Source organism: Typopeltis vanoorti, chromosome 2, assembly GCF_054136105.1.
Source record: "Typopeltis vanoorti isolate ZY-2024b chromosome 2, IOZ_Tvanoo_1.0, whole genome shotgun sequence".
Taxonomy (NCBI): domain Eukaryota; kingdom Metazoa; phylum Arthropoda; class Arachnida; order Uropygi; family Thelyphonidae; genus Typopeltis; species Typopeltis vanoorti.
The window spans coordinates 102,611,476-102,629,762 of NC_143550.1; the positions used below are offsets into that span (position 1 = coordinate 102,611,476).

The following is an 18,287-nucleotide window of genomic DNA, read 5'->3' on the forward strand; positions in this document are numbered from 1 at the left end:
GGCCAGTATATATAATAACAACACATAAAAGAGAAATAGTTGAGAGTTGGTTTTACCTTAATTCTTGGAATAATTTAGATATAGAGTGGCGCAGTCAATAAATATAAATTTTCTCTATATTTGGATTAGAAATCAACTAGCAACTTATTTTTTGTTTAAGAACATCGTAGTAACAAACATGTCGGATCCAAAGTATGGGTTAAGACGAAGTAGGATCCAACAACACAAGGTTAGATCAAAGAAAACAATCCATTACAAATCTAAGAGGCAATTTTTGGGTCAGCAATTTTTGGGTATCAGCATCAGCAATAAAGTATTAATTCTAAGATGAAGGTGATCTGAAGGCTACTTATATCTATAGTATCAATGGGCAGTCAAGTGGGCCCTAAGGAGTGAATGCTGACTAAGAATAGTTGTTGCTTCTTTGATTACAATTTTTTAATTATTTTCACTACATACTTGATTTGAGAACCTCATATTTCTGACAAGTATTTTTGGAGTCCAAGAACATTGGCTGAAATCAAGCAAATATCAGCAGATGGAATAAATTCATAGTTTTTATACTAATATAGTGGTGAGTTAATACTACTTATTTGCTAGATGTCCAGTTTTTCCACTCTTTCCGACAGACTGCTTCAGATAACTTGATGAATTGGAACATAAGATATGATAATTAAACATAATATGGATTTAACTTGCATAAATATTTTATTTGTATAAACGTTCTGCCTTAATATCAAGGGCATCTTCGGTATGATTTTCAAATTAAACAATAAGAACATTGTTTTCGCCAGGGAACCAGGGCGAACAGCGAAAAGTCAACTACTGGAACAAATCTGAAAACAAACCCCAACTCAACATCACCAGATTTAAAGATCTGGTACTATCAACGTAAGAAGCCTGAATGGCAAAGAAATGGAGCTAGCTGAGGAATTAGATACGTACCAGATTGACATAACAGGGGCGACTGAAACAAAAAAGACCAAAACTGGTGAGATCTTTCTGAGCAATAAATACAAAATGTTATATTCAGGCAATGACAATCTAGGAAAAGAAGGAGTAGCCATAGCATTCAACACAAAATATGAGGCTCATCTCCATGAATGGCAGTCAGTCTCAAGTAGAGAAATGCGGGCAAATATGAGAATGGGGAACTGGACAATGAGACTTATTTGTGCCTATGGTCCCACAGAAGGTTCTACTAAGGCAGAAGTAGAGGAATTTTTTGAAGCTTTAGAAAAAGCAACTGACACAATGAAAAATGAAAAGTTGGTCCTTGTTGGGGATCTAAATAGCAGAGTAGGAAATGATTGTGAGACATACAAAATATTTTGGGAAAATTTCGAGAAAAGAGCAAAGCTAATAATAATGGCAAATATCTGTTGGATTTCTGCTCAGGACATGGACTTGTTATTACTAACACCATGTTCCAACATAAAAATGTGCACAAATTCACATAGAGAGAATAGAAATGAATAAGAAAAGTCTCATTGACTATGTTATTGTTGATAGTGATGTTTTCTCCCTGGTGCAGGACACCAGAGTGTACAGAGGATTTGAAATTGGAAGTGATCACTATCTAGTCTTGAGCAGGATAAAATTGAATTTCATATTGAAAAGAATAACATGTAAGAAAGTTTTAAAGCGAATAAAAGTTGAGCAGCTCTCAGATGTGAACTGTAGACTAAAATACACAAAGATTATTGAAGAAAAAATGAAAGAGTTTGAGAACAGGAATCAAACCTTGGAGATTCAGTGGCAAACTCTGAAGAAAACATTGATTGATTCACCCAGAGAGGCGTGTGGTGAGGTTGTCTGTAAGTATAAAAAAATCAGAACTCCCTGGTGGACACAGGAAGTTAAAGAGGCAGTGAAGGAAAAGAAAAAAGCATATCAAAAGTTCCTGTCAAATAAGTCAGCTTGTGCTCTTAGAGAATATAGAGACAAATGCAAGAATGCTAAACACTGTGTCAAACTAGCTAAACAAAAGTCATGGGAGGACTTTGGCAAGAATATAGAAAATAAATATCAAGAAGGGGGCAAAATATTCTGGAGGTTGTTGAAGAGGATTAGGAATGGAGGAAAGAGTGCCGTAAAAGGAATTAGAGATAATAAAGTGACATGAAAACGGGAGAAAAAGATATCCTTGAAGTATGGAGTAATTACTTTGAAAAACTGCTAAATGAAACAAGCAGTGATGACAGCACAGTGGTAAAAACACTCCAGGCATGCAGTCAGGAATACATATCCATACTTGAAGTAGAAAAAGCTATCAAAGGCATCAGGAGTAGATGATATTCGACCAGAAATGCTGAAGTATGGTGGTATAAGAGTCTTACAGTGGCTGCACTGCATAGTTCAGAAGGCCTGGACAGAGGGACGAATTCCCGATGATTTGAGTAGAGCACTCATAGTGCCCATATATAAAAAGGGAAATAAAACTGCATGTGAGAATTACAGAGGTATTTCCCTACTGAGTGTTCCTGGCAAGATCTATGCAAGTATACTTGAGAAACGGTTGAGAAGAATTGTGGAAGAAAAGCTTGAAGAACAAGCTGGATTCAGGCCAAATAGAGGCTGTCAGGATCAGATCTTCACTTTACGACAAATAGTCGAGAAAGCATGGGAATATAACAAAGATCTCTTTTTAAGTTTTGCCAATTTGGAAAAGGCATATGACAAGGTGCCAAGAGAGAAGCTATTCAATACGCTGCAGTTATATGGTGTCAATGGGGCATTATATCAAGCAATACTTAGTCTTTATTTGAGTTGTAAGTCAGCAGTTAGAATTGAAGGAAGTACAGGTAGATGGTTTAATGCTAAATCTGACATGAGACAAGGATGTACATTATCCCCTCTGTTATTCATTATCTATATGGATCACATTATGAAGGAAAGTGGCATTAAACATGATATCAAAATTGGAGATGTTAATATCAGCTCTTTGCTTTAGCGAATGATGCTATACTTCTAAATAAATCCGCTACAAGTCTGCAAGATTCTCTGACTAAATTGAATAGCTGTTGTAATAGATATGGTATGAAGGTCAGCAATAAAAATACAAAGACAATGAAAATAGGCAGAATCATTGAAAATGTCAACTGTGTTGTGAATGGAGAACCTGTGGAACAAGTAAAACATTTCAGCTATTTAGGCACGATTTTTACTGAAGATGGTAAATTAAATATAGAAATAGACAACAGAATCAACAATGCCGGTATGGTGGGAAGTCAATTGAATAAATTCATATGGAGTAAGAGAGAAATTAGTCGGAACACTAAATTAGCTGTATACAAGACAGTGTTCAAACCAGTTTTAACTTATGGATCTGAGAGCTGGGTCAGAAGTAAAACACTTGACCAAAGACTAGAGACCACAGATACGAGAGTCCTGAGAAAGATTATAGGCATGAACAGATGGCATCAATGGTAATATATTAAAAACGAGGATATTTGGAAAGAACTTGACATTGTCAGCATCCAGGAATGCGTTAGCAGAGCTAATCTCAGGTGGTATGGTCACTTAAACAGAATGGGCGAGGAAAGATTAGCAAAACAAGTGTTCTCTGCCAGGTTGGCAGGAAAACGACCCAGAGGAAGACCAAGATACAGGTGGATTGATACGGTACAAAGTGCTTTAGATGATAGAAATATAAGATCTGATAATGTTGGAGTCTTGACAAGTAACAGACTGATTTGGAGGAAAATTGTAGATAGGAAATTAATAATGATGTAATTTTTTTCATGTAGTACTATCATATCCTGTACACCCCTTGAGGGTACATAGCAGGAATTTGATGATGATGATAATAAGAACAGAATCTGGTATATTCAACAACAAAACGTGTGAACCGACATGATATATAGTGTCATGGTCTAAATACATTAAAGTTCTAGCAAAAACAACTTCACAAAAGGTTTACAAAAATTTAATTACTATTTCCCATAACAGAGATAATTTAAGGCCACAGTTTCTATTTAGCTCTTTTGGTTAGATATACTTCTAATTTTTTAGGAAATGACAACATAAACTAAATTATTAATTATAAAAACTTTAACTGAGGTTTGAAAGTTTTTCAGAGCAGAGGCTGATTCAAGGAATAATCTTTCGTACTTGTACTTGCTGCAGCATAATAAAGTGGCTTCTTCCAGCATATTTTGTGGTGGGTGCCCAATGCATGGTCAGCAAGTCCTGAGTAGTTGTATTTGTGGAATCCTATGGAATTTGTGGATATCCTGCCTGTTTGGCAATAGTAGGACAGTTTGCAACTGCAAGAGACCTGGTATATTCAAAGTAGGTCTAGAGGAAGTGGCTGGTCTTTGGTAGAACAGATAAGAGATGATAATTTCTTATGTGGCTTGTAACTAGTTGTGAAGTCATATTTTCTTAGGATTCTTGTTAGTTTTTCGGATGTACCCCAGATATATGGAATGGTGATAGATTTAGGAGAAGTGGGGTTGTGGTTAACTAGTTTTAATATTTTGGGGATTTTTTTGAGGGTTGTAGCCACTGGCTAAGAAGGTGTTAAGGATATAGTTAAGTTCAGTAGTTAGAGAATTGTTATCTGAACTGATTAATTTTGCCCTATTATATAGAGTTTTTAAAATCCCATATATGGTTGGGAGAGGGAGAGGAGTGACTGCTGGTGAATGTATCTACCTGAATGCATAGGTTTTCTGTAAACAGAAAGCCAGGGATCCATCAGGCTGGCGTGTAATCAGAGTGTCTAGGAAAGGGAGACCATAGTCAAACAGAGTTTATGTGGAGCAGGATTTAAGGCTTTTTCTTCAAATATCTGCATAAAGAACTTGGCCAGGGGTGGAGAGTGGAGAACCTAAGGCTGTCCCCTTTGTTTAGAATTTTCCTTGCCAAAAGAAAGAGCCCGAGTTCATGGTGAACTGAATATAGGTAGTTTAGGGTTCCTAAAATATTAGAGTTAGTTTCTATTTAGATTCAGTTGATTTAGCATGGTTTCACAACTTTCTTTGTAAAGATGTTCTAAGAGATTACTACTTTCATGGAAAAAATTTTCTTCCAAAGGATTAGGTGTCTGGTGATGGTAGCGTGTTTTGCAAATGCTGATTGTTCTGGCTCATGGAACTTAACATAGTCTAAATGTTTATCATGAAGCATGGCTATAGACGTAACTGTCTGGCCAAAATATGATAATCCACATTGGCAAGGAATTTGATATACTTCAAGGTTAGGCCAAAGGTGGAAGCTTATGTTTAGCTGAGCTTAGAAATGTGTGTATATGTATATATATATATCTTGTTGATATGGCAGATTTTTAATTATGATGGCATGAAAGAGGATGTATGTATAGTTCTGTATGTGTTTTCTTTCTAAAAACTGAGAAATGGAGGCTAACATCTAAAAAGGAAATCTGATTATTCCCTCTAACTCAAGAGTGAAAGGTGTTGATCTTACTGATCAACTCTTGTATGTCTGTACAAGAACCATGCCAACAGCAAAAAAAAAAATCTACATATCTGTACCATAAGGATAATTTAGGAAAGATGATATTTAGTATCTGTTGCTCAAATTTGGCATGTGAAGTGGCTAGAGTGAATGACAGTCAAATAAGCTGACAATATGCCAGAAGCTTTTGCTTGAGGATGTTAAATGTTTTTTTTTTTTTTTTTTTTTTTTTTTTAGAACCTTAATGTATTTAGACCATGACAATCTACATCATATACATGTAGTTCATGCATTTCACTGTTGAATCTACTGGTTTCTGTTCTTGTTTAATTTGAAAGTCATACTGAAGATGATACTATGGCAAAAAATTTATGACAATAAAACATTTCTGAAGTTAAATCCATATTATGTTTAACTGCTTCAGATATTTTAGGTATTTCTCAAGTTTACTTGAGACTTTAGTCACTTCATCTATAAATTAACTTTTCCAGGAAGTTTAAATTCAAGAATACCAATTTTTGAGTCAATCCAGTATGTGTGTATGCATGGGAAATTGCACACCTCTCTAGCAGTCAGTACCAACTTTGCTTTCAGCTAGAAAAACTTCAGCTTCAAATATCAGAAAGAACATAGGGAACAATTATAAGAACTTTTATAAGAAGAAAATAGCAAAGTGTTTTCCTTCCATTTATTCAGCCACTCCTTGCAGAACAGACTAACCAGCCAAAGCACACACATACTGATTGTGTAAAGAGGGGGGAGGATTCAAAGGAATCCAAGCAGGAACAGTCTATTGGCCTTAATACCTCAAGAAAGATGAGATAGAATGCATGCACGCGTGCGCGCGCACACACACACACACACACACATGCTGATATAAGAATTTGCAGTAAACTTTGAGACTATTTTATGGATTATCGTTGTTGCTTTGGCTATTCAGGTTGGGGAAAGGAGATGAAGAAAAGGAGAAAGACTGAAGTGATCAAAATTGGTATGTACAAATATAGGCCCACTGACTCTTGGATAAAGCCAGGAAAACAGTTCAAATTCTTTTACATTCTGCAACTCTGCAATAAATGATCTCTTGTCTCTAGCTAATAAAGACTAATCAGAAACATGATACAGATATGTGGAAAAATTATTTTACTAGCTTTGAATTAACATAAGTAGAGAAATAAACTGTTAAACATATTATAACAAGATGTAATACTAATGTAATATTGATCACATAATCAATTATATTTAGCATTAGTTTGCTAGCAATGTTTCAGATAACAAAAATTACAAAAAGTAATGACATCAAAGGAGGAATGATTTTTTAGTTAAGAGGAATATATCCTTGTAATCATAAAGACTGTAACTAGCTAGCCTACCTTGTCCTTTTAAATTCTTTATACAGAAATAAGCAAGAATACCAGAGCAATAAAAAGCATGTAATGTGTATACTTAAAAAATTGAATTCCTTTAAACATGGAATGTTTAAAAGAATTCAAATATTAACATGCAATGCAATAAGTTTTCCCTGCATTTTCTATATGAATTTTATCCACTTTATAATTTTCCTGAATTAATCCCAAAAGCTTAGCTCCAAGCCAATACTGCATTTACCATCTATTTTACATTTGATTTATATAAATTACAGATTATATATTTCAGCTCTGAAGAGATATGATAGGACATATACTATCTACCAATAACTGCCCGACACTTTAGCAATTTACAATTGATACCAGCAGGCAAACCCTAATATCGGGTATGTCCACCTTTGGCTTTGATCACCTCTTGCACCCTTTGAGGGAGGCTTTCCACCAATGTGCAGCAGACATCAGGTGGAATTTGTCTCCATTCCTCCATCAAAGCAGCACTAAGTCCAGTGACAGACCAAGGATGTGCTGCTCTGGACCTCAATCACCACTCCAATTCATCTCACTAGTGTTCGATGGAGTTGAGGTCATGACTCTGAGCAGGCCAGGGCAGTCATTTAACACCCATCTCTTCATACCATTCCATAACAGTTGCAGCTTTGTGGCATGGGGCATTATCATCTTGTTAGTAACATGGGTCTATTCCATAAAAATTTCGCAGTGTAGGCAGCACCTAATTATCCAGAATATCAAAGTACTGAGCTGCCTTCGTGGAACCACAAACAACGACCAGTGGTCCCACTCCAAGCCAGCTGAATACACCCCATACCATTACTCCTTCACCACTAAACTTTACTGTGGGTACAACACACCGTGGTAACAAGTGTTCACCAGGCTGCCTTCGCACCCAGCCATCAGAATGGAAACAACTGAACATTGATTCATCGCTCCAGAGAACCATTTTCTACTGGTCAACTGTCCAGTTCACATTCTCTTTGCACCATGCCAGATGAGCTGCCTTGTTTGTTATTCTGATGCCCGGCTTGTGTGCCACAGCTCTTCCATGGAAGTAAATGGAGTTCTTTTTGTATAGTATTAGTATCCACCATGGTGTTACTGGCACTGTGGAACTCATCATAGATGGTCTGTGCCAACTGACGCTAGTTTTTGCATGCCACCTGTTTTAACACTCCTGTACCTGTCAGTCATTTTTGGCAGACACGCTGAGTGTTTTCCTGTACTACTGATGCCAGAACATCTCCATCTGTGGATCATATCACTAACCATTGATTTTGGATGCTCCAGTTGAGCGGTAATGGCACGTATGGACATGCCACAATGTGACAGCCCACGATGACACCCCCTTTCGAATTCAAATGAGTTCACATCATGTTGTCATACCATCTGTATTCAACTGCTACAATGAAATACTGCTTCCTACTATCTGTATAGCAGTTTTTATGCTGCTATTAACAAACCTGGAATATTCTATAACTTCAAATAACAGGGGTATCCAGACAATTATTGGTAGATAGTGTGCATTTCATCAAAAATATAACAGTGTTTATATTAAACTTTTTTAAAAAAAAACCTATTTTAATGAACTACAATCAGGAATAAATTACCTCATATTCTCAAAAATTTTGCCCATCTATACAGCTGTATATTTGTAGTTCAATTTATAGTATGCATCATAAGAAATGACGGAGAAAAATCTTACCAATCATATGATCTCTCATTTTATCCAAAATAGGTCTCATGTCTGCACGAGTAATGCTTTTTGAACCAACCAAACCCCTAAAGATGCTGAACATTCCAAATCCCTTGGACTTCCTGAAAATTAAAACAGCACTTTAAAAGTATTTGTCCAAGCAGTAGCATGTTCTGGGAATTTAATCTTCTATTTATAACTACTCTTATGGAAAAACTAATTTTGTTTTTGCAATATACATACCTGCAAATATGTGCTGACATATCTGCACATGCTGATATTATGGAATAAAGGAACAGAAGACAAAATACAGGGATGAGAATGGACAAATATTATGATGCATGTGTATTAAGAAATATTATACAAAATAATTGTCATGAATATCATGTTAATTTTTTAATTCTACTGCCTATTGCTTGCTTCAGACTTTTTGTGATGTCATGTTTGCATGGATTAATTAAATGTGAAGCCAATGTGCTTTCATGGATTCCTTGAATTAGTGATGGGGCAAACAGAGAAAATGTTTTAAAAATTAATCCAAAGCAGATGACATGCCTGGAATATATGCACTAGAAATGAGCAGTGCATACTAATTTAAGCAGTATAAAAACAGATTAAAAGTACAGCTAGAATCATTTTTCAATTAGAACTAAAAATAATTTCAAGTCCAATGTAGCACTTGTCAGGCATTATAATAGCTTCAGCTGTTTAATGGCACTGTATGCTGTCCAACTGCTTATTTTCTCAAGGCCAGAGTGTTTGCATATAAATTGTTTACATTTGGTATAGGCCTTCTACAAACAGCTGGTAAATGCAACTATTTAGTAGCTGCTCACATGATCACAATGGGAGTCAACTTCCATGCATTCCACTTACATATAATTGGGAATGAGAAACGGCTAGAGAAAAATGAATCACAGGAGAGTGACTAAGATAGTGGCATCTATAGAATACACCTTAGTGGATAGATGACAATCTATGGATTACAGAAACTGGTAAACATGCAGAAAAGAGGGAGATGTGTATAAAAATATAAGCCACTAAAAGGGTTTTATAGAATTGTAGGAAGAAATTTTTCAATACATAAGGCAGAGGGAGGGGGAAGAGACAGACAAAGAGAGAGCAAAGGAGACACCACTGAAAATTTTGTAAGTGTGGTGAATAAGAGAATAAGGACTAATTATTTATTTTTTTTTTTTTTACTAGAGTAGTGAATGAGTTCAAGGAAAAGTAGATAGGTACTATGTGAATAATGGTTATTGTGAACCTTCTACAGAAGGTTATTACAATGAGTTGACGGACTTCATGAGATGCCCATGGAACAAATAATATTCGCTAACATATCAGCACTAGTGATATGTAAGCAAATATTATTTGCTAACATGTCCATACAACATTCAGATAGATAAATGGGAAAAGACCTGTACACAGCCTTTTAAGGAGTATAGAGAACTGACTGCAGCTTCTGACCTAATGTCTAATTCTCATCTTCTCATAGTGCACCTCAGTAGTATCTACCTAGATACTGAACAAACAAGGACGGGCTGACAATTTGGGATTTAGCAGACTGAACTGTATTCTTATTGGCTTAAACCAAAATAAAATCATGGTATAACTGATGGAATTTCATGCTAGGTGGGGCATCACTCAGTTAAACAAGGCTCTCCCTGCTCTCATCAGGGAACCAGAAAGAACAGTAAAAAGTCAGTTACTGGAACAAACTCCAAATCACCATCAATAAAATTCAAGATTCAGACCATCCACATAAAAAGCATTAAAAGGAGAAAAAAACGTGTAACTAGTAGAAGTAGAGAATTACCAAGTTGATATAATTGGTGTTACTGAAACAAAGAGAAAAATAGATGAGATCCTTCTGAATAACAAATAAAATGTTATTTAGACAATAGTGATGACAGAAAGGAAGGAGCAGCTATTGTATCCAACAGCAAACACAAAGATAATCCTTTTGAATGGCAGGCAATATCAAGTAGTGGTATGAACAAATGTCAAAATAGGACCATAGATACAAATGAAACTTATTGTGCCTATGATCTCACAGAAGGTTCTGAAGAAGTGAAAAATATTTTTGAGTCACTAGAAAAGCAGCTGACACAAAGAAAAAAGGAAATGTTGGTTTGCTGGAGATCTAAACAGCAGAGTGAGAAATTACTACTGCACATTTCAGACAGTGGAATAAGACTTAAGCTAGTAATGATGGTAACACCTGCTAAATTTCTCTGGGGGGGAGGGGACTGACTAAGCATTTTACTATGTATCAACATAAAAATGTTGACACATAGTAGCAGATACAAATTTGCATGTTATGGTTGATAGTGATATTTCATGCTGATTCAGTATAGAAGGGTATACAGAGGATGAAACAGGAAGAGAAACTTAGTTTTGAGTGGGAAAAAACTGAATATTTTGAAAATGTGTAAGAAGGTTTTCAGATGAATCAAAGCCAAGCAGCTTTCAGGTGAACTGTAGACTCAAATATACAAATATTACTCAAGAAAAAACTCAGCTTCAAGGCAAGAATCAAACCTTGGACACTGAGTGGCTGACTGTAAAGAAAACATTCAATGATTCTGAAGGGAAGCATGCAGTGAAGTTATCTACAAGGACAAAAAAACAAGAACTCTGTGGTAGACTCACGAAGTTAAAGAAACAGTCATGGAAAAGTAGAAAGCATATTGAAATTTCCTAGCAAGTAAATCAGCATGTATTCTGCGAGCATACAGAGAAAAATGTAAGAAAGTGAAGCAGTGTGTAAAAGTAGCTAAACAAGTCATTGGGAGAATCATAAGAATATGGAATATAAATAGAGAGAAGCAAAATGTTCTGGTGGTTTAAAAAAAAAAAAAAAAAAGGAAAGAGTACTATAAAAAGAATCAGAAATGATAAGTGACATGAAAAGTGAAGATATTCTAGATGCCTTTGGTAATTACAGTGAAAGTTGAGAAATGAAACAAGTTATAGAACAATGAGACAAAATCAACAAGAATGCAATTAGGAGTACACATCAATACTAGAGGCAGAAAAAACCATAAAAAACTCAAATGTGGAAAGATAGCTGGACTAGATATCTGACTAGAAATAATGAAGTAGAAGTGTAAATAAGTTTTATAGTTGATGCACTGCATAATCTAGAAGTCATGGTCAGAAGGTCAACTTGCAGTTGATTGTAGAGCTGACATAGTACCCATCTATAAAAAAGACAAATAAAAACTGAATGTCAGAATTACAGAGGAAACTGTGTCCAAAGGTAGGTCACATAGGTTAGGAGATCCCTATCTATCTTGACAGAATCCATACTATCAATCATTTATTAAATGAGTTTCCAAGGCAGCATAAGAGTTGGATGATAATGGTTCTTTCCATTACTTTAGAAAGAACTGAGGCAAGAGAAATTGGGTAGTTTGAAGATAAAGATTTGTCACTCTTCTTAGGAATAGGTTGTATCATCATCATAGTTTATTCACAACATGATACAATGTGAAAAGGGAAAAGAGATTCACATTAAAAATTAAAGATTGCAAATTATGGTCTTCCAAGTCTATCTTAAACTAACTGATAGATGTCAGATGGATTTTTATAGTTTTGCTTATTGATGGTTTCACATATGTATTGCCAAAATTGTTTGCATGGTCTTCCTCTACCATGATTGCCATCTTCTGGTTTGGGGAATGAGGAATTCCAAAAAAATTCATCATATCATCAAAAACTATTAAAATTATAGTTTGGATCTGCTTGCTATTGTGATGAGAGTACAGGCCTGCTGTCCACTACTCTCAGAAAAATGAAGACAGCATAAATGTCACATCTGGTACCTTCAAATGCAAAATGTTTTGCCAGTTATCTATCCTAGAAAAAACTTAATGTAGAGTGCAAGAATCAGTATCATGGGAAACTGCATATTGCTGAGCATATTATTCAGAACTTCATCTATGAAGATCTTTAGAGGTTAAGGGCACAGAAAATTAGTGAACATTGGAAACAGTGGCATTGCTGACACTAACAGATACCTAGGATTTATTTTCATACATTTTGATACAAATTGGATTCCTAATGTTTTTCCAATTTTATCTAAGTAATAGATGAAATTAATTAAATAGAAAGAAAAATTAATACAGTGATCTCTCAATTATCTAGTCACATTATTGGGAAATAGATTTGCTGGTCAGTGTGCTATATAACTGAACAGACCACATCACATCATACATGAGTGGAGATACTTCTGAAGGCAGAGGATGCTAATCAATCAAGTGGCCAGCATGCCCCCAGATCTCAATCCCATAGAACATGTTTGGGACGCAATAGGGAGATGTACTGATGTTTGAAATTCTCCTTCAGAAAATAACAAGGTCTTATCCTTGTTCTGAAGAAGGAGTGGGCCAGTTTGTCTCAAGAACTCCTGAATCACTTTGTGTTAAACACTGTATGACATTATGAGAGCTGCATTGCAGTTCAGGGTGGACATATTCCAATCTGAAATGACTCGCCACAATGTTTTCTGTAAGCACTGTACATTAATTCCTTAACTACGTCCTTAGGAAATTTGCAACTTTTACCGAAAACATATTGCAATTTAATTTGTACGACATTCATAACACATTTTTTGTGTAATATAATTTATTAGTATGCTGGCAATAAAATTATGTTCACATTTGGCTGTAGTCATGAAACTTTTTTCATATATAAGTAAAAATGTAGTTCATCTTTAGCTTTTGGATACCAGTGTATTATATATTTTCAAAACCAAACAAAATTTCATTAGTGAAATCGTAAAAAATACTTAACCCTTTATTTTGTTGCTGCTGCTGCTGTTTCTGAAAAGTTTCTTCTTCTTCTTCCTCATCACTCTCCATCTCACTTTCTGAATAATCCATGGTTTTTATACCACCTTCCATAGTTCCAACCAGAATTCGCTATTGAGAAGGGAAAAAAAAAATTTAATTAATAATTATTTGTTAGTGACCTTATAGGCATTAACAAATGATCTCACTTTTCTAGTGAATATATCTAGATACTAAACAAATTTCAAAAGCGAGAAATAATATATCTGTGATGACTATCAACGAATAATTAAATTCTTTATGTAGTCACAAATATTATGTTACAAAACAGACATCTCAAAATACAGAGAAAGTGACTATACAACATTAAGACAGATCTTATTTTTTCAATACTTGATTTTGTTATTATTACAAGGTTGCCTGACTGACCAAAAAATGTAGCTACTCTCTGGCCTGTAGAACGTGGATTCAAATTCCACTATTATTCCACTATCTTAGCTCAAGTATAGCATAAAACATTTTTCATGTGCATGGGATTGCTGTAAGTAATTTTTTTTCCTCTTCTTATGCAAACATTGCATGAAATACTAATTAGGATCAGGAACAGAAAGTATCATGTCTACCATATTCTGCCACCTAGCATGTTGCAGAACTGCACTAAAATGAGATGTGACAAAGCAACAGAAAGATCACAACATGGCTACCTATGTTCAAAAAAAAATTCAACTGAAATTAAGTGTAAATGCTGCTTCACACTTTTGAAGAACAAGAAGGCTTTTTTCTCTTTTTTTTAAGATCATGTAGCTGTCAATAAACAGTCATACATTTAGGTGGTAAATGATTTTTGTCATCCAGTGTGAGACCAACGACACGCTTTTATTAAAGACCTAAAGTTGCTTGAAAAACTTCCATGTTTGGTCTCTAGAGCAAGGTCTCTGAATTAACTAATCCTTAGCTCTACTCAGTTTACAGCCTTTCATGCATGGGATTCACATAAAAACATTGTTTAACTACTGTGTTTGCTCTATGCTGTGAAGTGTTTTTCAATTTTAAATCTATGTTCACTATGGATTAAATAACTTCAAATCAATAATGTAAGCCAAGTATCTAAATATGAAGATATTTAATATTTACCATCTTATTTTCACCATGCCTACAGCTTATTTGTCCAGGAAGCAAAGAAAATATATATAATGTTAAGTCAACAAGTAATAGCATTTATTAGTATGCTGCTGCTCTTTTGTCATAGACTTCTGTTATACTACACTTAGTATAATGGGCAACATTTCCAACATATTAATAATTAGAGTTCAAATAGTTTGTCAAATAAATAAATGCTAACAAGCCATACACCCATTGTCCAAAAAAGAAATCGAACTTTTTGAAAATAGAAAAAGCTAGTGGTGCCACCTGTTGTGTCTTATTACAAAGATACAACAGGTACCACCTGTTGTATCTTTGCACTAAAACTCTGCTTCATTAGAAGCAGAGTTATAGTGCGTTTTCTGCACTATAACTCGTGCAAGTTTTCTGCTTCTCACTCTTCCCAACTCAAGTTTACATGTGCAGATAATATGTTTGCAACTTGTATAGCCATGTTTAGTAAATCCAGAAAACAAACCTGAAGATTACCAAAAGCCAGCTGAAATATACTAAATTTATCTATATTCTTATTTTATCTACATATAAAGGAACTTTTCAATAATATTCAGTAAAAATATTTAGTTCACAAGTTGAAAAACAATTTTACCAAGAAAAATATAATTCACAGGTCCGTTTGGGATTTGGAATTCACAATTCATAGAATTAACATAATCATCAAATTCCTGACATGTACCCACAAGGGGTGTATAGGATATGATAGTACAACACGAAAAACTTGCATCATTACTAACTTCCTATTTACAAATGTCCTCCAAATCAATGTTACCTATCAAGACTCCACCATTATCAGATCTTATATTTCTGTCTTCAAAGACACTTTTTACTGTATCGATTCACCTGTATCTTGGACTTCCTCTGGGTCTTGTTCCTGCCAACCTGACAGAGAACACTTGTTTTGATAATCTTTTCTTTTCCATTCTGTTCAAGTGGCCATACCACCTGAGATTATCTCTACTAACACATTCCCAGATGCCAACAATGTTAAGTTCTTTCCTAATATATTCATTTTTAATATGATATCAATTCTCACATTGATGCCGTCTGTTCATGCGCCCAATCTTTCTCAGGACTCTCATATCTGTGGTCTCTAGTCTTTGGTCTAGTCTTCTGTTCAAGTGACCATACCACCTAAGATTATCTCTGCTAACACATTCCTGGATGCCAACAATGTTAAGTTCTTTCCTAATATATTCATTTTTAATATGATATCAATTCTCACATTGATGCCATCTGTTCATGCGCCCAATCTTTCTCAGGACTCTCATATCTGTGGTCTCTAGTCTTTGGTCAAGGGTTTTATTTCTAACCAACTCTTAGATCCATAAGTTAAAATCCCATTTTAACTTATGGATCTAAATTAAAATAAGTTGACTTCCTACCATACCAGCTTTGTTGATGCTGTTGTCTATTTCCATATTTAATTTACCATCTTCACTAAAAATTGTGCCTAAGTAGCTGAAATGTTCTACTTGTTCTATAGGTTCTCCATTCACAATGCAGTTGATATTTTCAATATTTCTACCTATTTTCATTGTCTTGATAAACTTCATACAAATCTATTACAATAGTTATTCATTTTAGTCAGGAAATCTTGCAAACTTGTACCAGATTTATTTCAAAGTATAACATCATCTACATAAAGTAAAGAGCTGAGATTAACATCTCCAATTTTGATATCAGGTTTAATACCACTCTCCTTCATAATGTGATCCATATAGATAATGAATAAAAGAGAGGATAATGTACATCCTTGCCTGACACCACATTTAACCATCTTCCTGTACTTCCTTCAATTCTAACTGCTGACTTACAACTCGATTAAAGACTAAGTATTGCTTGATATAATACCCCATGTGATATGACACCATATAACTGTCCCATTTTGAATAGCTTCTCTCTTGGCATCTTGTTATATGCTTTTTCCAGGGCTACAAGACTTAAATACAGATCTTTGTTATATTTCCATGATTGTAAAGAGAAAATCTGATCCTGACAGCCTCTATTTGGCCTGAATCCAGCTTGTTCTTCACTAAGCTCCCTTCAACAATCTTTCTCAACCATTTCTCAAGTACACTTGCAAAATATTACCAAGAACACTCAGTAGAGTAATATGTTTGTAATTCTCACATTGTTTTATTTCCCTTTTCATATATGGGTACTGTTTAGAGAAGAGAAGATTAATCTCTATTAAGATATTTTATATTCCGAGTGTTTATTTATTACACAAGGGTTCAATTCCGATTGGTGTAATGACTTAATATCTTTTAAGGAATTGGTGCAATGACTTAATTTCTTTTAGAATCCGGAAAATCACTGACTCAAGACCAAATACAAAAAATATACACATTTAATAAAAACATTACATACACTTTAAATAAAAATTACAATACTACAAAATACTGGATCCAATGCTTTCTAAAAAAATCTACTCTTTATACATTTTCTTATTCAAAAATATTAAAATCATCTATTCTTTGACTCATTCTATTTCTGGATTGTTTAACATATACTTAATCACGTCTACCAGACTAAACATCTTGTTTTCACAACAACAAAAATATTTAGTCAGTTTCTTTGTTAGGGCCTTTTTCCTGAAAATATATAATTTTTTTCTTTTCCATAGGATTTTTTTTTTTTTTTTAATTACCATTATTCTTCTGAAGTATAAATACTCTTACCTTTTGCAGTTCAGTTTGATGCACAATTTACTAATTTTTGTACCAGAGAAGAAGATTTCTTCTACTATTTCAAAAACAACATATCTAAATTGAGCTAATTCAGTCGCCTTTTCCAGTAGAAATAACAAATATATCCGGCATCCTTAAGACAGATGAAACTTTCCAATCAGCGTTTCCTTGAACATCGACTGTAATATCTTCTTTTATTTACTATATACTTGTTGGCAGTCACAACTCCTCCAGTTTAAAGACTCACAGTTCTACTATTCCTTTTTGGAATCTACTATTAATATTCTTCTGACTGTTCACATAAAAATAAATAAACTTCATAAGAACAAAATTCCTTTGGTCCGTGTTCTTAAACTTCCATTAGCTCTCTCGTTTTTTCCCCTCCCGTTACTTTGATATTGAATGCTCACTCTGTCAGCTGTCAAATTGCAGATCAAACTCCTCAGCAAGCATGTGCACTCCATATAAATTGTAAGCGAGAAGTTGCTTATAATGGCTGACAAGTTGTCTCCGTTAGCAATAAGAAAATGGCTTCACAACAAATATTTCAACACTTGACAACTTTAAATTGCAATAAAAAAAAACTTAAATATTACAAATTATTAAATTCTAGTAAATATATCAATTTTCAAATGGTTTACATTTCATTTTGACAATAATAATATTGATAACAGGCATATCGCAAGTGTCGATATACATGCTATGAAACCAAAACTAATAATATACTAACATAGAAATAATTTTAAAAACATTCATAATTATAAATTATAATTATTTTTACATCACCACCATGAAAGTTCTACTCCAATTCTGGAATTCGTCTCTCTGTCCAGGCCTTCTGAACTATGCAGTGCAGCCACTTTAAGACTCTTATACCTCCATACTTGAACATTTCTGGTTGAATATCATCTACTCCTGCTGTCTTTCCACATTTCAGGCTTTTGATGGCTTTTTCTACTTTAAGTATGCCTGTTGAGTGTTTTTTAGCACTGTGGTGTCACTGCTTGTTTCATTTAGCAATTTTTCGAAGTAATTACTCCATATATATCAAGGATATCTTTTTCTCCAGTTTTCATGTCACCTTTATCATCCCTAATTCCTTTTACAGCACTCTTTCCTACATTTCTGAGCTTTTTCAACAACC

At 34.4% G+C, this 18,287-nt stretch overlaps 1 protein-coding gene across 1 annotated transcript in view; it reads right to left on the reverse strand.

Annotated features, from left to right (window-relative positions):
- SrpRalpha (signal recognition particle receptor alpha) overlaps positions 1-18,287 on the reverse strand; it is a 149,809-nt gene that overhangs the window by 49,837 nt on the left and 81,685 nt on the right. Inside the window, exons 7-8 of the mRNA XM_090412420.1 lie at positions 13,297-13,424; positions 8,506-8,618 (exon numbers count right to left, since the gene is read on the reverse strand). Coding sequence (XP_090268546.1) covers positions 8,506-8,618; positions 13,297-13,424 — 241 coding nt within the window. The remainder of the gene's footprint in view (positions 1-8,505; positions 8,619-13,296; positions 13,425-18,287) is intronic.